Source organism: Cebus imitator, unplaced genomic scaffold, assembly GCF_001604975.1.
Source record: "Cebus imitator isolate Cc_AM_T3 unplaced genomic scaffold, Cebus_imitator-1.0 Scaffold50, whole genome shotgun sequence".
Classification (NCBI taxonomy): Eukaryota; Metazoa; Chordata; class Mammalia; order Primates; family Cebidae; genus Cebus; species Cebus imitator.
The window spans coordinates 6,898,025-6,915,259 of NW_016107365.1; the positions used below are offsets into that span (position 1 = coordinate 6,898,025).

Below are 17,235 nucleotides of genomic sequence, written 5' to 3' on the forward strand. Positions count from 1 at the left end.
TATGAAATTTCTGTTTACTCTAAATCCTTGATAATATTTGATGTTGTGATTCTTTTTTATTTTAGCTACTCTGGTAGATGAGTAGTATTATCTTATTGTGATTTAAATTTGTGTTTCTCCATGACCAATGGTGAGAACTTTTTTATTTGTTCATTGGCCATTCCTCTATTTTCTTTTGTGAAGCGTTTGGTCAAGTTTTCTCCTCATTTTTTAATTGGGTTAATTTTTAAAAGTTATTGAGTTGTATGAGTTCTTTATATATTCTTGTTACAACTCCTTGGTCAGATTTGAGAACATTTTCTCCCAATCTGTGGCTCTTTTATTCATTTTCATAACTCTGGCTTTTAAACAATAATTTTTCATTTTGAAGCAGTCTAATAACACTTTTTAAAAAATGGTTATTGCTTTCTGTGCTTTAAAAATCTTTACCTACTCCCAGATCAAGAAGATAATTTCCTGTTTTCTTCCAGAGACTTTATTGTTTTAACTTTTATTTTAGATCTATAATCTATCTCAAGTTAATTTTTAGGTATGGTGTGATATGGGTGTCAAGGCTGATCCCTCCACCCCACCATATTGATGTCTGGTTGTTTCCAGCTCCACTTATTACAAAGACTATTCTTCCCTATTGAATTTCTTTGATGCCTTTGCTACTGATTTTTAAAAAAATATTTGTTGCAACTTGTTTGGTGGCCAGGTATGTAGTCAGTTTTTAGACTAATACTCCAGAAAAAGTGCTAAAAAGATGTATTCTCTGTTGACAGAGGGTTCTGTTAACATGAATTAGTTCAACTTCACTAATCATGCTATTCAAACCCTCTCTATTAGTTTTATGGCTTATTTTGTGACTGTGTGATCTATCAGTTTTTAATTACAGTGGATTTGGATTTGTTAAAATCATCAGTATCTGTTAATACTTGCTGGTATTTTGAGTGTGTTGTTGGGTGTATCCAAGTTCTTGATTGTTGTCTATTCCTGATGACTGTCCCTTTTATCATTAAAATGTGTCCTTCTTTAACCTTTTCCCTTATGTTCTGTTTTATCTGTTGGTAGTATTGCCAGGCCAGCTACCTTTGGTTACCATTTTCCTGGTATATCTTTCTCTGTATTTTTTTTCAGAAACAAAAGATTGCAGATACTTTGTAACTTTATTTTGAGTAGCTTCTTTTAAGCAGCATATCGGGGCTTTTTTTTTTTTTTTTCAATAAAAATATGGGACCCAAAATCTGTTTCTATAATCTTTGTCTTTTAATAAGTGAGTTAAATATGATTACAATGAGTGTGATTACTGACACAATTGTTTTATTTTGTATTTTCTATTTATTAAACTTTTTCTTTTTTCTTGTTTCTGTTTATTGTCAAGTTGGGAATGTTTTTGCAGTTACATTTTCTTTTCTCTAACAGAGGTATACTTCTATTCTTTTAGTTGTTACCCTGAAATTATTATTCTTATTTTTTTGAGATGGAGTCTTGCTCTGTTGCACAGGCTGGAGTGCAGTGGCACATTCTCAGCTCACTGCAACCTCTGCCCTCTGGGTTCAAGCAATTCTTCTGCCTCAGCCTCCCAAGAAGGCTCCCAGGCACATGCCAGCATGCCTAGCTAATTTTTGTATTTTTAGTAGAGACAGGGTTTCACCATATTGGCCAGGCTAGTCTCAAACTCCTGACCCTGTGATCTGCCTGCTTGACCTCCCAAAGTGCTGGGATTACAGGAGAGAGGCACCATGCCTGGCCTGAAATAATAATGTTAATAATAATAATTATTATTATTATTTTGAGACAGAGTCTTACTTTGTCACCCAGGCCGGAGTGCAGTGACCTGATCATGGCTCACTGCAACCTCTGCCTCCCGAGTTCAAGCGATTCTCCTCTCTCAGCCTCCTGAGTAGCTGGGATTACAGGCGTGTACCACCACACTCAGCTAATTTTTTGTATTTTAGTAGAGACAGGGTTTCACCATGTTGGTCAGGCTGGTCTGGAACTCCTGACCTTGTGATCCGCCTCCCTCAGCCTCCCAAAGTGCTGAGATTAGAGGCATGAGCCACCACACACAGCCTAAAATTATTTTTAATGTGCATGCTTAGCAGCCAAATTTTATAACAAAATCTTGCTATACTATCTTTCTGTCCTCTCAAACATGATACAGTCCTTTGCAGAATTGAAATACCTCTTGACAGCCCCACTCTCCCACAAATGAAAAATATTTGTCTATAAATTTGAATTTATTATATTTGGCATATTAAAACATACAAAAATATTTTTGATATGTGCTATAACCTATGAACATAGTAAGAAAGTGAATACCATAAACTCATAAGCCCACCACTCAATGCAAGACCTGGAACATTACCAGTGCTACTGTATACCCCACTGATTTCCCTCACATGAATTTGGCTCCAAATAGCAGCAGATGCAAGTAGTAAAAAGTCCTTCTTTGAGTGAGGGACACAATAATTAAGAGGTTCTTTTAGAAAAGATAATAAGCACAACTTGGAACCAAGAATAGCTTCACTATGGCCTCATTCAAACATAGAGTTTGACTCCATGATTTATCCAATAAGAATCTACTAAGTACCTCCTGTGTTCAGGGCTCCATGTTAAGTGTTGCAGGGGAGAGAGAGAAGGCACCATGTTCCCTTACCACAGAGAGAGGTCTGGGAGGTCAGCTTTATTGTTTATAACACTCTCTTTCAGGGCATTGGTACCTAGTTGTGTATTTTGTGCTTCTCCTACTAACATTGCAATTGACTTAGAAAAATCAAGCTATGTCCTAGTGCTTTTGTTTTTTCCCTTTTTCCCTTGAAGAAAACTATGTATTCTGTTACTTCACTGCAATGCCAAAAATATTAATTAGCTACATCAGCCAGAGCCCTTAGGGCTTGGGAGGAAATGGCTTGATAAGAATATTTCAGGATATAGTTGCTTTTGAGGGTGCATTTCTGAGTTCATCAGGGGAAATTTACTCACATACCAGGAAATGTCCTCCCGTGGGGCTCCACATATCCCACACAGAGCTGGCAGGAGCACAGTGAGGAGTGGAATGAATTGGAAGTGCAGAGTGGTGCTGGGGAGCACATTTCTCCTGGGTGAGTGGATGCGACCCACAGTGAAAGTCATGTTTTCCAATCTTGGCTAGAAAATAAAAAGCAGAGGAAGTATTCTGAGGCAGGAGATTCTAATCAAAATGTTACGTCTGAAAAATCAAGTGGCCTTTTCTTCATCCATACCTGGAACACATTTACTTCCCCAGTGTGTAGAATTGATGTGTTTCTGCTTTGAGAGTCCTGTCCCTGTTCCCTTCATGCTGGGCTTTCCAACTGGACTTGGAAACGGATCCCCACAGCTGTGACCTAAGCTTTTTCTTAGCAAGGTCACATCTGCCTTCAAAACTTATTCTTCCATGTTATATGGGTATGGGTTTTTCTGGAACCATTATATATTGGAGATTTTATATGTTGGTGATCACGTGACCTCATGGGGCACTGACTTTCACATATTAAGTGAAATGACTGAGGGATGGAGATGTTCAGACCCAGTACCTTGCTGTGGTCAGCATTTCTTTTCCTGTCTATCCTTTCTGCTGCTACCAGGTTGTTTCTTCTACCTTGTCCAGCCAGTGTCAAAGAACCACATAGTTGTTAAGAATTTTGGTCAAATATATAGGTAAAAATATTTATGGAGCTGAGAGACAGTAGGTTACTCAACATAGTGATTGCAAAGGCCCTGGGGTCAGGCCAACCTTGGTTCAAATCTTGCTGGCAGTGCAGCTATGGACACATTTTAAATCATCTAAGCCTCAGTTTCCATGTCTATAAAATAGGGATAATGCACACCTCCAAAGAGGTTCTCTAAAGGGTTATTGAGTGAGGCAGTATGTTTCTAGTACATTCAGTATAGTGGCTGGCCCCTAGAAAATTCTCATTAAATTATAGCTGTAATCAGCATTACTTTCCTAAGAACATTTAAGGAAAGTTCTCAGACCACTTTTTTTCAACTCAGTTGACCCCTTCCCTGATCAAATTGGCCACTTGTTCAGTATTATGCAGATACAAATTATGTGATCTACATAATTTAGAAGCTTTAGAAGCTCCCTGTTACCGGGTTTTTGCTTAAAGCCAAACCAAATATTCCAATAATTGGATGTTTAATAGTAGACATTGAAAATCCATTTGGAGACACGTAGGTATACCCTCATTTAGAAAGAACACTAGTCATAATGAACACCTATATTGCCTTATTCAAGATGAGGAAAAATTAGTTTTTGTTTTCGTCTTTTTTTATAATTAGTCATCAACAGATAAAGTAGTTTTATTCTAATTTTTCTTGCTATCTTCAAAAAGATATGTTTCAGCTTTCTTTGAGGTCTTTGTAGTTACTTTTGAAAAGCAGGTAGCTCTTGCTTTGTGTAGTTCCAATGTGCACAGATTTCATGGTTTAGTTAAATAGCACCAGACCCCTAACAACGTGTTTCAAATTGCGATTACATCAGTGTTTTAACTGCGAATAAATGCATAAAGCATAAACTTTGCAGCTGACTCTTCAGTCCACAGATTACTGTGTAAATAACAAATGTGCAGCAGCATCAGTAACCTATCACTTTTTTTAACCATAACTTTTTTTAGCCAAAGACTCGGATTGCTTTCTGCCTGTTACTCAGCATAAGTACAGACAGCATGTATGTAGTTGTGTTGCCTCCTGTCTCTCCGTGATATCCACATAACATTATGCAAAAACAAATCACTGAAAGAGGGAATGAGCTAACAAAGATGAAAGTGCAATGAAGAAATGAAAAATGATAATGCTATGAGTGAAATTTGAATCAAACGCAAATGGACTGAGAGGAGAAATGGTTTACTGTGGAATGCCGACACTATCTTTGAGAGATTCTAGACATGTAGCCGGTGGAAGTTACTGAATGCAAGTGCATCAGTATAAATGAGGATAGTGGTTGTGACAAAAAGAATGAAAATGTCATGGAGGAAGTGAGGCCAGCAGAAAGCTTCACATTAATTAAAGGAGCTCTGGGGATATTGCATGATACTGAAAGCACAGAGGATGAGATGTCATCAGCTGATCCATAGTTAGGAGTATGACAATTTGCCAAGGCACAAAAAAGACGCTCACTTTGTCTCATAATTTATATGACTAGAAGAAGGCAGCACCCACTGTCCAAACTACTCTTAAGTTTTTTAAAAGAAATAAAACATCTTAATTCTCAATGTTTCTAATATTTTAAATTACAACATATTAAATAAATATTAGCTTTATATTTTTCATTTCCGTATATATTTGTAATCAAGAATAAGAAAATTTTCAGTATGTTGACACAAATCTTCAAAGGTCACAAAGCAATCATAATTTTTACCGTTATTTATAAGATAGCTTTGCATGGTCAGTTTTTTTCATTTTTATTTTTATAGAATATAAAAATGCAGATTTCTTGCATGCATATATTGTGTACCCATCACCCAAAAAGTGAAAATTGTACTCAGTAGGTAATTTTTCAACCCTCATGCATGGTCGTTATTACGGTCTGACTCTACCATGCAAAGTGAGGATTGCCGATAGTTGTGTTCTGGCTGTGGACCGAATGCAAGTTGGCTCTGCTCCAGAAAGACATTTCCTCATTGTTCCAGGCTTTAGCCCACATCAGTTCTATATATTCTCCTCTTTTGCTGTGTTTACAAGGGTACAGAGAGATCGATGTGACAAAAGTACTTCCTCCTGCTTGTTCTCCTGTGCTTAGATTCGTGTCCATACTTTGTTTATCTGTGGTCACCACTTACTGATGCGTTTATTATAATTACCTGCTTCCTTGACTGGAGCCCAGGGAGGGAGACTGGCCTATGGCTATCTCTGTCATCTTTTTATTCCCAGTTCTTTATCTTGCAACAGATACAGATTTTATTATTCAGGTATGGTAAGGCCAACAGATCTAGGAACAATTGGCATTGAAAAAATAGTCACAGTTCCCAGAGCGGGAGGCACAGCGCACCACAGAGGGCGACGCGGGGAAGCACCGCAGTCCATCAGGAGGCAGAGGGAGTGGGAGGAGATTGTGGGCAAGAGCCTCCACTGTGGTTTCCATGGGAAGGCTTGGATGAGGCTAGGCTAGTCTGATTAATTTCAGAAAGGCCTGGGACGTATGGGTGGTTCTAGTTGTCTGGTACCTGGTCCCAGGGGGATTAGGGTAGGGGGACTGTGACCTGGAGTGTAAGAGCCAAAGGTGGTGTCTGGGGAATGGGCTCTGGATTGGTTGATTTGCCTATGCAGGGCATGCTTACTGGAGAGCTGTGTGCTATCTCTAGGAATTAGCGAACCCTGAGACGGGCAGTCCTTCCAGTGTCAGAAAAGCCCCAGAAGTCAAAGGTCAGAAACACAGAAAATAAAAAGATACAATTAATACAACCGTTCAACTTCAATCAGTTTTGTAAGTTTCCATGTGAAATCCAGTTTTGTAAGACCTTCAAATGGCCTAGAAGGCCTTAGCATGGTCTAGCCCCCTGTAGTGAACTTGACCTCCTTCCACCCTTCTGCCCTCGCACCCTCCCTTCAGTCACCCAGGGTCCCCTGCAGTCCTTAGAACACACCAGGGGCTTATACAGCTCTGCCTGGAATGCATTTCCTTCCAACACAAACTGGGCTTGCTTTTCTCTTCCCATCAGGCATTTGCTCACACATCATCTTCTTAGCAAAACCTACTTCCTTCTGCTGCCAGCATCCACTCCTGACCCCCTTACTCTGCTCTGCTGGGTTTCACATAGCACCTGTCATTTATTACCATATTGTTTAGTGTACTTACTTAATATGTCTATTTATTGTTTGTGCCTCTACCACTACAATGCAAAGTGTCTTTATTTTGTTCATCAACATACCCTGAGGTCAAAAGCAGTGTTTCTGAAAATTAGTGATAGCTGTTGTAATGCTCAACAAGATAATATAAGTTGTTGAGATTCTTGTTTAGAAATCCATACTTCAGCCAGGCAGGTGAGAGACAAGAAGTTTTTCACCTTTTTTGACTTCTAGATTTGGCATATTGAGTTTCTCGTGTTAATACCACAGCTACACCAAGCAAAAGGTTATTGACTTTTTGCACCAACCAGTCTACCTGATTTTTCTCATTCAGGCTCCCTTGTTAACAGTTTTGTTTGAAAGCGTTCATTTCCTTATCAAAATCCACAAGGTTGTGTCTTTCATATTTCTTAGGAGAGTCACGTCCTATTTCTTCCTGGAAGAAACTCTGTGGCTGGAAATGTTAGGAGCTTCCTGGGCTGAAGAGGGACAGACCCTAGGCAGCCCAGGGTGCCCCTAACAAATGGCTTATATAATATATCCAGATATTTATTGATATCAAGGAATTATTGGGGAAGTTTAGGTATGAAATTGTATTGTGGTTTTATTCTTCTTTAAAAAATCTTTATTTTTCGAGATAAAATAGCTGGATTTGCCACAACCTATTATAAGAGTTAGGAAAACAGGTAGGGATAGCGATGAACCCGCATTGGCTAGGAGTTGGTTATTGCTGAAGCCAGGTGAGAAGCACATGAGTTTCATTGCATTATTGTTTCTACTTTTCCATATATGTCCAATTTTCAATTAGTAAAGTATTTTTCAAATGTAATAGTACTGATTGGACAATGTGGCTTGTTTCTGATTTTAAATGAAACACGTTTGGCATTTCACTGTGATGAATATGTTGACTATTGACTAAAAAGCTTTTCATATTGAGAAGCTACCCTCCTATTTCTAATTGTTTAAACCAGATGTGGGTGCAGAAGAATTTTGAATGCCTTACCAATATCTTGAGATTATTGTAGGTTTTTCTTATTAGATCTATTGCTGGAAGGTAGTCTTACATCTTATTCATAGTGAAGCCCTCTTTCCTTTCTCAGAAGATCTCACAAGTAGTTATTTTTTCACTTCTCAAATATTTGCTGAATGGCTATGAAGTGCCAGCCTGGTGCTGGCCATGAGGGGTACAGCAGGGAACAAGCCAGGCCGAGTCCTACTCTCCTGAAGCTTCTTTCTCTAGTGAGGGAGATGGACCATAAATACATAAATGAGCTCAGGTGGTGGTAGGGTGGTCTGTGTCTTTCTGGCTGGCAGAGAATCTGTGTTCCTGGACACAGGGGAGGGATGATGAGGGGGAAACTGTGTAAAGCATTGCTGCCTTCTTTCCTATGGGCAGAATTGCTTCTCAATGAGGCTAATCATCAAGAGAGGCACATTTCCCTCAACTTAGCTCCATCAGCTTTACATTTAGTGATTATTCTTTCCAGATTCTGGCAAAGATTGGATGTTAGCATTCATTTTTGAGCCTGAGTTCCCCTACTTCCTTATGTCTACAGGTATGTTAGTGCTAAGTTCAAAGAGGTGGCCTCCAGGACTTAAAGGCAAATACCACTTGCAACTGGAATCAAATATATGTATTATAAATGTAAACCATAATCTAAGCTTTGGTAACTATCTCATTAATAACTTTACTTCTTATTTAAAAACAAAGCTAATTAGGAAATTAGAAATACTTGTAATTGTAGTGAGTAACGATCACCACCAGAGTGAATGGGCACCTTTTCTATGCTCATTCAGTTCTGAGAACTAACTTATTTGGCACTGTTCTTTCACTCTTACAGCCAAGAAACTATAGGCCAAAGAGGTGAAACACCTTGTTCAAAGACCACTGTAACCAACTAGAGGAGCTGGGGATTGAACCCAGGTAGCTTCCCTCCAGAGTACCCGTTTCTAACCAGTATACCATAGGCCTGGTCTTTTGGTTGTTTTGGGGGCAATTATTTTTGGTTTTGTTTTAGACAGGGTCTCATTCTGCTGCCCAGGCTGGAGTGCAGTGGTGTGATCATGGTTCACTGCAGCCTCTACCTCTCACACTCAAGCGATCTTTTCATCTCAGCCTCCTGAGTAGTGGGGACCACAGGCGTGTGGTACTGTGCCCAGCTAATTTTTTATTAATTTTTATAGAGGCAGGGTTTTGCTGTGTTGCCCAGACTGGTCTCAAACACCTGGGCTTAAGTAGTCCATTGCCTCAGCCTCCCAAAGTGCTGCAATTATAGGCATGAGCCACTGCGCCTGGCCAATAGGCTTGTTTTTAATAGTCTGTGGATGAACATTTATTTCAAGATGCTCTTTTTGTTGTGTTTCAGGTTTTGCTGATCTTTGCAAAGGAAGATAGTCAGAGTGATGGCTTCTGGTGGGCCTGTGACAGAGCTGGTTATAGATGCAATATTGCTCGGACTCCGGAGTCAGCCCTTGAATGCTTTCTTGATAAGCATCATGAAATTATTGTGATTGATCATAGACAAACTCAGAACTTCGATGCAGAAGCAGTGTGCAGGTACCTTCTCTAATTTAATAGCCTTAGTAAATGTTCGCTTAACAGTTTAAAATGAATTTCATTTATAGATATCTTTAGTTTATTTTGAATATTTCTAAAATATGTGTTGATGTTTTTAAGCAGTGTATACAAATGTCTATGGTGAAAGCTATAGCTCCTTTCTGTAGATTTCTGTCTCCTTTTCTACTTTTCCACATTTGAGTTGCACTAAATTTAGAGGTATGAGCTGGGCTCCCCTGATAACTTCAGGGTATTCCCCCCACCCCGTATATTGCTCATAAAAAACATTAAAATTCACACAGTTCTCATTACACAGATAAGGTTTGGATTTAAACCAGCTATTTTAATCTTCATTATTCTGTCCCAAAATGAACATCGGAAATGTGTGAAATATAAATTTTTTCATGCCTAACACAGATGGGTAGATCCCACAGGAGGCTTCCCAGTCATGGAGTGAAGGCAGCCACTTTGCAGCAACAGAAAATCTTCCAGGGACCCCAACCCCCTGCTTGTTTATAGAAATGCTCGCACTCTGGGGAGGAAACACAGGCCTGTTCATAAATAAATGCTTGCTTGTAAGAGTTTGCTCTAGATGAACTGATTGATTTAGCAGAAGTGGAATGCTTTGAAGCTAGACGGAAGAGGTCATTAATTAAATGTTAGACCAAGACAGAGTCCAATTGCATGGGGAGCTGGAATTTTCTCGAATGTTAGTAAGTGAAATAAAAGGTGGGAAAATGGCCTTTTAGAAAATTTGGTACCCTGACAAGAAATCAGTGGATTAAGAGAAGTTTCTTAACACAGGCATCACCTGGCTATTTTTTGATGATTTTCAGTTTCCCAAAGAAGAATTTTTCTTAAGCAACTGTTTTAGATATGTTTTAATGGCTTCAAATAATCTCATCTTTCTGCATAAAAATTTTTCTATTTAATAGTGTATAAAAATATACATATAGTATATCGTAAAATATCTGGATGCTATTTCTAGTATTAGGAAATATTTTTGATGATTTTATGGTAGAATTGGGTCTTGTATAACTACGTATTTCAGATTTTTCTCGGTCTCCACTTACTTTACTTACGCAGGTTTATAGTAGAAATCTCAAGCTTTTTTGTTCATACATAGTACGACTTAAGACAAACTTTACTATTAAAAAAAAATCAACAGGAAGAAATCTTTTAATTCAGGCAAAGGCCCAGGTTAGCAGATAAGCTTTACATTTTTCTTTGAATATAAAGAAATAGAGTTTTGTTTCCTCTCAAATGTGCTTCTGTCCTAGCTGTACAGAAAAACAATAGAGGATCTATGTGGTTTAGAATTTACGTCTACATATCTGGCAGTGTATTTCCTGATCACTGTTAGTCACATTGAGGGTGACCAGATTCCAAATGCTTGACTCCCAGCATATGTTCCCTAGGAAGACAGGTAGGTGACAGGCTCCTGGCAGACGCGCATTCTTTGTTGTCATCTGTGGCGCTAGATCCCTTGCTCTTGAGCCAGGATGGGACCTTCACCTAACATTCATCCTTGGGCCTCAGCCCCACCTTCCCCTTAATCCTCTCATCCAGGAAGAGGCCTAGGTCTCTCTTACCACACCAGTTCCTTTGGAGGGACCAGAGAAAAGAGGCAAGCAGCAGGAAGCAACCCAAAAGATGGAAGCCAGTCCCAAGAGAAACTAAGAGAGTGTATGCTCCAGCCTAGTTATGCTCGTTACATGTTTTAGCCTCTTGCCTAAAACCCACACCTTAGGATATAGCCCAGCAGTGTGCCCATGACGCCTACTGAGGTGGAAAAGACTGAATGAGATGAGACATACTTAGTGTTTCCCTAGATATCAGAACATGCCTCAGAAACACTGTGTTTTTTCGTTAGGTGCTAACTGGTATTTCCACTGAGTATCCATCCAGCAGGCTCCTGAGTATAAATAAGTGTAGCTTCACGTTAGCAGGACCTGCCCTGTGGGGTGGCTGAGTGGGAAGTAGCCTGTGTTGGCATTGGAAGGATATTGACTTATGCCTTCTGCCCCATTGGGAGTTAACAGCATTCTCTGCAAAGGATCTCTTTCAAATACAATTTATCCACCAAGGGAAACTTCACTTCCGGGGAATACAGCAGCCAATCATTTTCTGGAGCCTCCCTCCCACATAGTGTGAGGGCTCAAAGAACAGAATATGGAGAAGGTACATTTTTTGAGAGGTCAGAAAATGTTGCAGTTGAAGAGGATGAAGCAATATGAGCCAGCTGTCCCTGGGAGGTGGGGGGGTGGTAGTTCAAACACATCAGAGAGGAGCAGAAATGCCCATAGCCAGAGAGAAAAACAAATGTATGTTGTTTCACAAATTATTCAGGAGTAATTCTGTTCTTGGGGATGATGGTTCCCTTCTAAGGTATCTCAAAATAAGAAGAGGCCAGAGCAAGAGAATAGGTCAAAGCAAGCATGCTGATTCACACCAAGATTCAAGGGTGAGGGCCTTTATTAAAAGTTTGTCCAATTTACAACCCCCTGGCCAGAACAGTGCAGAATCTGAACTGCAGCATGGCACAGCTAAGAAGATTCATGGACCTAAAAATTCTATATCCTGATTCTTTTGGTCCTGTTTAATTCCTAGGGAATAAACTAACTATATCCAGATGATCCTTCTACAGCAAACATCATACAGTGACAGGTTCTACATTGCAACATTTCTCAGCCTCATGACAAAGTTATGTAAAAGTATTTAAGCACAAGCTACAGGAGGACTAAAAAACTGAAGTGACTCTTTGTACCATCTTTACCTGGCTTTAACCAGCGTTTGTACCTCCAGCTGCCAGCAAGTGCTTTAATTTTTATCACAAGGTCAACTTTCTGAACTATCTGCTGTTTTAAAAGAAAGAAGATCAAACCCAATTAGCTCCCCCAGGTACATACTGATAAGAAGAGGTTTGTAGGATTGCCAATTTGTTTTTATTTTGCAGAGTGAAATTTCAATTTTAAAAAATGGAATTTAAGTGGAATTTGCCAATTTTTTAAGTGGAAAATTGGCAGGTCTGACCTGTTGGATACTTGCCTAGGAGTTAAAAGAAAAAAATTTTTAATGAAATGAAGATATTGTCCTAATCCACAAGGGCATCTATCTTTGTTGTCTTCTATGTGTTTTGGGACCTTTTCTTTAGAGAAAGACTTGATGTTTTTTCACTTTCAATGTGAAGAAGTTCCGCATTCATTTAATGTAACAAAGCCCAGATCACTTTGTTTGACTTGGAACCTTCTAATTGCAGGTCAATCCGGGCCACAAATCCCTCCGAGCACACGGTGATCCTCGCAGTGGTTTCACGAATGTAAGTGCACCTCCCATCCCCAGCTGGAAGGAGCGCTGTCCATTCTGAAATATTTGTCAGATGTAATCTGGTCTTTGAGCTATCTAAGTGATGGGTACATCTTCCATCCTGGAACACCAGTTTTAGATCTTGATCTTGCTCTGGGGGTTTTGTTTGTTTCACAAGTTCCTGGAAATATTTAGGTTTTTCTTTGTGTCTTATGTAATTGCCGTTAGCACATAGTCATACACCTCAGGGAAGAAGTTTACTCGTTATATGCCAGAAATGAATGGAAAATTTAAGGAGGAGGAGGTCTGGAGAAAACATTGTTCCAGTTTATCTTTTTTCTTTGAAGAAAAGGGATAGGGATATGCTTGTTTTCATTTAAGAAGAAACACACATGTTCAAGCATGAGAACAAAGGGGCACTAAATCCACAAGACAAGGGTTGTGGAGTTGATGTTGGGACCATTATGTGTCTAGAGGCGGGACAGTGGAGTTTATACCAGTGCTGGAAGGCAAAGAAAAGGGATTGCACTGTAGGTGCAGTGAAACTGTAGAATGAGAGAATGCTCTGCTGGGTTTATCATCTGAAATGGCCAGCACTTAAAATAGCCAACAGAAAGAAAATTGCCTGTACAAGCTACGGTGCTGGGAATCTTGGCAGGTAACAAAAGTTGTTGTAGTCATTCAGTGGCTATATTTAGCTTCAGAGAGAATACGACCTTAATTAGGGCCTAGGACCTGTTGGACTTGGCCTTATTATGGCATTTGGCACAAATTCTGTGACAAAGGCAAGGAAAATCTGGCCCAGGGGACTTGAAATGCTTCATTCCAAAACCATGTTTATACAGCAAGAAATCGTGCCTTCAAAGTCTTGCCCTTACTAAAGACTCCTACTTACCTGCTACTCCTTGAGTGTTTTCCTAGGAGCTGTGTCTTCTTATTTTGTTTGATACCCATCACGGGATGTGGTCCAGAGAAAGTAAAGACATTGTCCCCACAGGTTCATTATACCTCTCCATTCTGGTGGGAGGTAAGGTTCCCCAGGGAACGAATGAGGGGAACCGAGACGTAAGATCAGCATCTTTCAACCCTCTTTTTGACGTTTATCTTCTGGACACTCTGGGATCCAAATAAGGTCATAGAGTCTTGGACATCAATACCAGAAATGTTGAAGGTCACACAGCATTTTTCCCAAGCCTGGCTTATTACACGGGTCCAAGAACAAAACACTCTTGTTTTTCCAACTCATATGGCAAATATGTTTGCTAGTCCTTGACAAATAATGGTTGACTATGGCTTATTTGTTATGATTGTCACCGATTTTTTCTGGTTTTATTATAAAATATTTCATATATAGAGAGTAGTAATAAAAAGAATACCTGTGTCTGTGTCACCAGCTTAGGAAATAAACCATTATTAATACCCTGGAGCCCTTTTGGTGGCCTTGCTGATTTAACAGTCAGAGAAGGTAGAACTTGGAGTTCCTGAAGAAAAAGAGAGTGGGTAAGATAGCTTTTCCCTTAGGGCAGGAATCAGCTATGGGTAATGCCACAAGTCAGCACTGGGACTTCTGTTCCTATTTTCTATCTGCATTTCCACCCAATCCCTTTTATTCCATTTTTCTTCCCTAATTTTTACGGTATGTCCCCATGTTACTTGCATGGCTGTCTCAGGACACTGTTTCTCTCATGGTGATAGAGAGCCCGGTGATGGTGTGTTTTCATGACAAGCCAACCTACATAAACTGAAGACCTGAGACTCAGCAGTAGGCTCACTATAGCAAACCCTCTTGTGAACTAGGTGGCAATTATCCATTTTTATTTTCTCCCTTTCTCTTCTAACTGTATGTTCCTGCTGATATTTCTCTCCCATTTGGCTTGGGGGTCCAGCAGCCTGGAGTGCTGGCTGTCTTCCTCACATTGAGAGTTGGACCCAGCTCAGTTTTGGTATGGGAGGCTTGCTTCCAGATGGTTTGGGGATAGTGGTCTCAGCATGAACAGTGCACCTAACATGTGCGTTTATGGGACTGCCCCCAGACATGTGGCTCAACCCCAAAGGTCAGCTGAGCTGGAAAGGGCCACTCATGTGTACCAAGATGGATACCTCCAGTTACACTGCTGGAGTTTTCTCTACTGCTTTTATTCTTTTGCATCTGGAAGGTAGATGTGGGGTCTGTGTCCTTGAAGGCAGGTGTACCCGTGGGCACGTGCTTGTCAGGAAGCCACTCTTGGAGCTAATGCTGTGTGGCCTCATTGCTCTCTCTCCCGTATTTCAGTGTGAGGAACCCTGGTTTGTATCTGCTGAGTGACCACATTTTCTGCTTTGCTGCAGATCGGATGACCATGAAGAGGCCTCAGTCCTTCCTCTTCTCCACGCAGGATTCAACAGGGTATGTACAAGATGTCCAGCATCTCTCTCAGGTGCGGGCACCTTAACCCCGACTCTCTCATAACAGGAAGCCAAAGCTGCTACAGAGAACTGTTAAGGGAATTAAGCCCAGGACTGTTGGGGACAGGAAGAAACTGTGTTCTCATGGGAGAGTAACGAGCAACTGCCAGTCAACCTCTTTGTCTTTGGTGCTGTCTAGGTTTTCTCCATAAATCTTGGCAACAGATATGCAATGACATAAAAACACAGCTTATTATATCAGATAAAAATTCTGTCATCCTAAAGTAATCTTATTTAAATCAGTACAGTCAATTAGATTCAATGTGTGTGTGATTATATATAGATAAGTCCACCAAATTGGCACCTAAGCCTCTGTTCATCAGGGCTGGCCAGAGCTTATATGCTAGGGACAGACCCATGATGACTATAGCACCCTGTGAACTCCCTGTTTAAACCGTTAACATCAGCAAAGAAAAATTGGTTGAGTGGCAAACTACATGAATAACACTGATATTCAACTTGAAGATTAAGAATTACTCCAAGGAAACTCATTAACAAACTAAATAACTAGGCTTACCCAGTATCTCAAGGTAAAAATTAGACTGGAGGCAAGGCTGTGTGCATGAAAATGGAAAGGAAATGATGGAATGGACTTGAAAGAGAAGAAAGGGAATAAAGGGAGGAGGAAAAAGATCTTCAAAATATGAATGTTTAAAAGAACTATATTCCCTAATAGTAAAACAAGTCCTTATAGAGAAATTGTGGAAGACCTTACTTCATATCTTAATTTTTAAAAATAATAAACATATATATTACTCCTATTTAAAAAATAAAAAGTTTCCCTTAGGAGGCTAATAGGATAGAGGACCATGGTTTACTTATAAAGCTTTTGCTGATAATCTAAACTCAAGTAATCCTGTGACTTCCTGGCTTAAACTATAATCATCAAGAATAACACTGATATTCAACTTGAAGATTAAGATTGGTTACTCCAAAGAGACTTACCAACAAACTAACTAGGCATACTCAGCGTCCCAAGATCTTTTGATAAGAGTAATTTGAATCCCAAGTAGGTGAAGCGATGTATTCCTTAAAAATTAGGGTACTGCCTATGCCTTGTGAATTATGAAAATCCTCTGTGTGCTTTAAATAATGGTGCTTTGCTACTCCAGGCTTTAAAATATATATATATATATATATATATATATATATATATATATTCCTCTTAGTTGTAGCCCACAGAGAAGCAAAAACTACCTTTGTGATGCAGTTGTTTTGTGCTTTGGTATATGCTTCGGTGTGGAAGTAGCAGTGCTGTAGAACAGATTCAAGGTAGTCTAGTGGCTCACGATGTGTGATGGAAATGAATGTTTCCAGCTTGCAATATTTTTCACACTCCTAACACTTTTTCCTCTTGCCTGTTGTCTCTTTTTGCAAGGGTTGGCATTTGGTTCTGAAAGCTATTCTTGTGTGCTGTATCTTAATGAGAATGCATGAGACAATGCTTCTGAGTTTTGGAATGAAGAGTTGCAAAAGAAAAATCAGCAAAGAAGCCATGTGGTTGAGACAGATTTTCTTTACTCACTCATTTTTCTAAGAAAAAGCTCTAAAATTATTCACAGTCTTCACAGAACTTCCGCGTAATATTGACCACCTGACTCTACTCCAGTCCCATGTTGTCCTTTTCAGGTTTGAGTTGGGACCTCATGGAGTGTAAGGACATAGATTTTCCTCCTTACCTGGGGGGTGATTGGAGAATGGCAATGACACGCTGTGGGCTTCTTTGATTAGGACCCATGTATGTGCTGTTGGGTATCCTTTTGGAATTCTACCTTTAGTTCAGTGACCCTGCCTCAAATTGGTTTAGAATTGCTGCCATTTGAAGTGATAGTATCTTGTCTGGAAGGCTGAGATTGCACATATCCTCACAGTTAGGAGACACAACTGGCACTCTTTGGGTGCAAATGCTATTGAGAAAATTTAACCAAAGTTCCATTGTTTTCTTTTTACACATTTTATAACCTGTCCATGGTGCTCTGGAAGGCTTCATTTCCCTCTATCCAGACATAGACAAGACTGTGTTTTGCAGTCAGCCACAGTGAATAACCCTTGAACATGAACAGCATGAACAGAGTAGCTGTCAGGGACCACCTGGTATTCTTCAGTGCTGGCTCTGATAGAGGCCATTTGCCAGT

The 17,235-nt window shown here is 39.8% G+C and overlaps 1 protein-coding gene across 7 annotated transcripts in view; it reads left to right on the top strand.

The window, feature by feature from the left end:
- Positions 1-17,235, top strand: part of PDE8B (phosphodiesterase 8B) — a 256,090-nt gene that overhangs the window by 146,287 nt on the left and 92,568 nt on the right. For all 7 annotated transcript variants that reach the window (XM_037738186.1, XM_037738187.1, XM_017527688.2 and 4 more), the window contains exons 3-5: positions 9,159-9,349; positions 12,609-12,668; positions 14,984-15,041. In XM_037738186.1, coding sequence (XP_037594114.1) covers positions 9,159-9,349; positions 12,609-12,668; positions 14,984-15,041 — 309 coding nt within the window. The remainder of the gene's footprint in view (positions 1-9,158; positions 9,350-12,608; positions 12,669-14,983; positions 15,042-17,235) is intronic.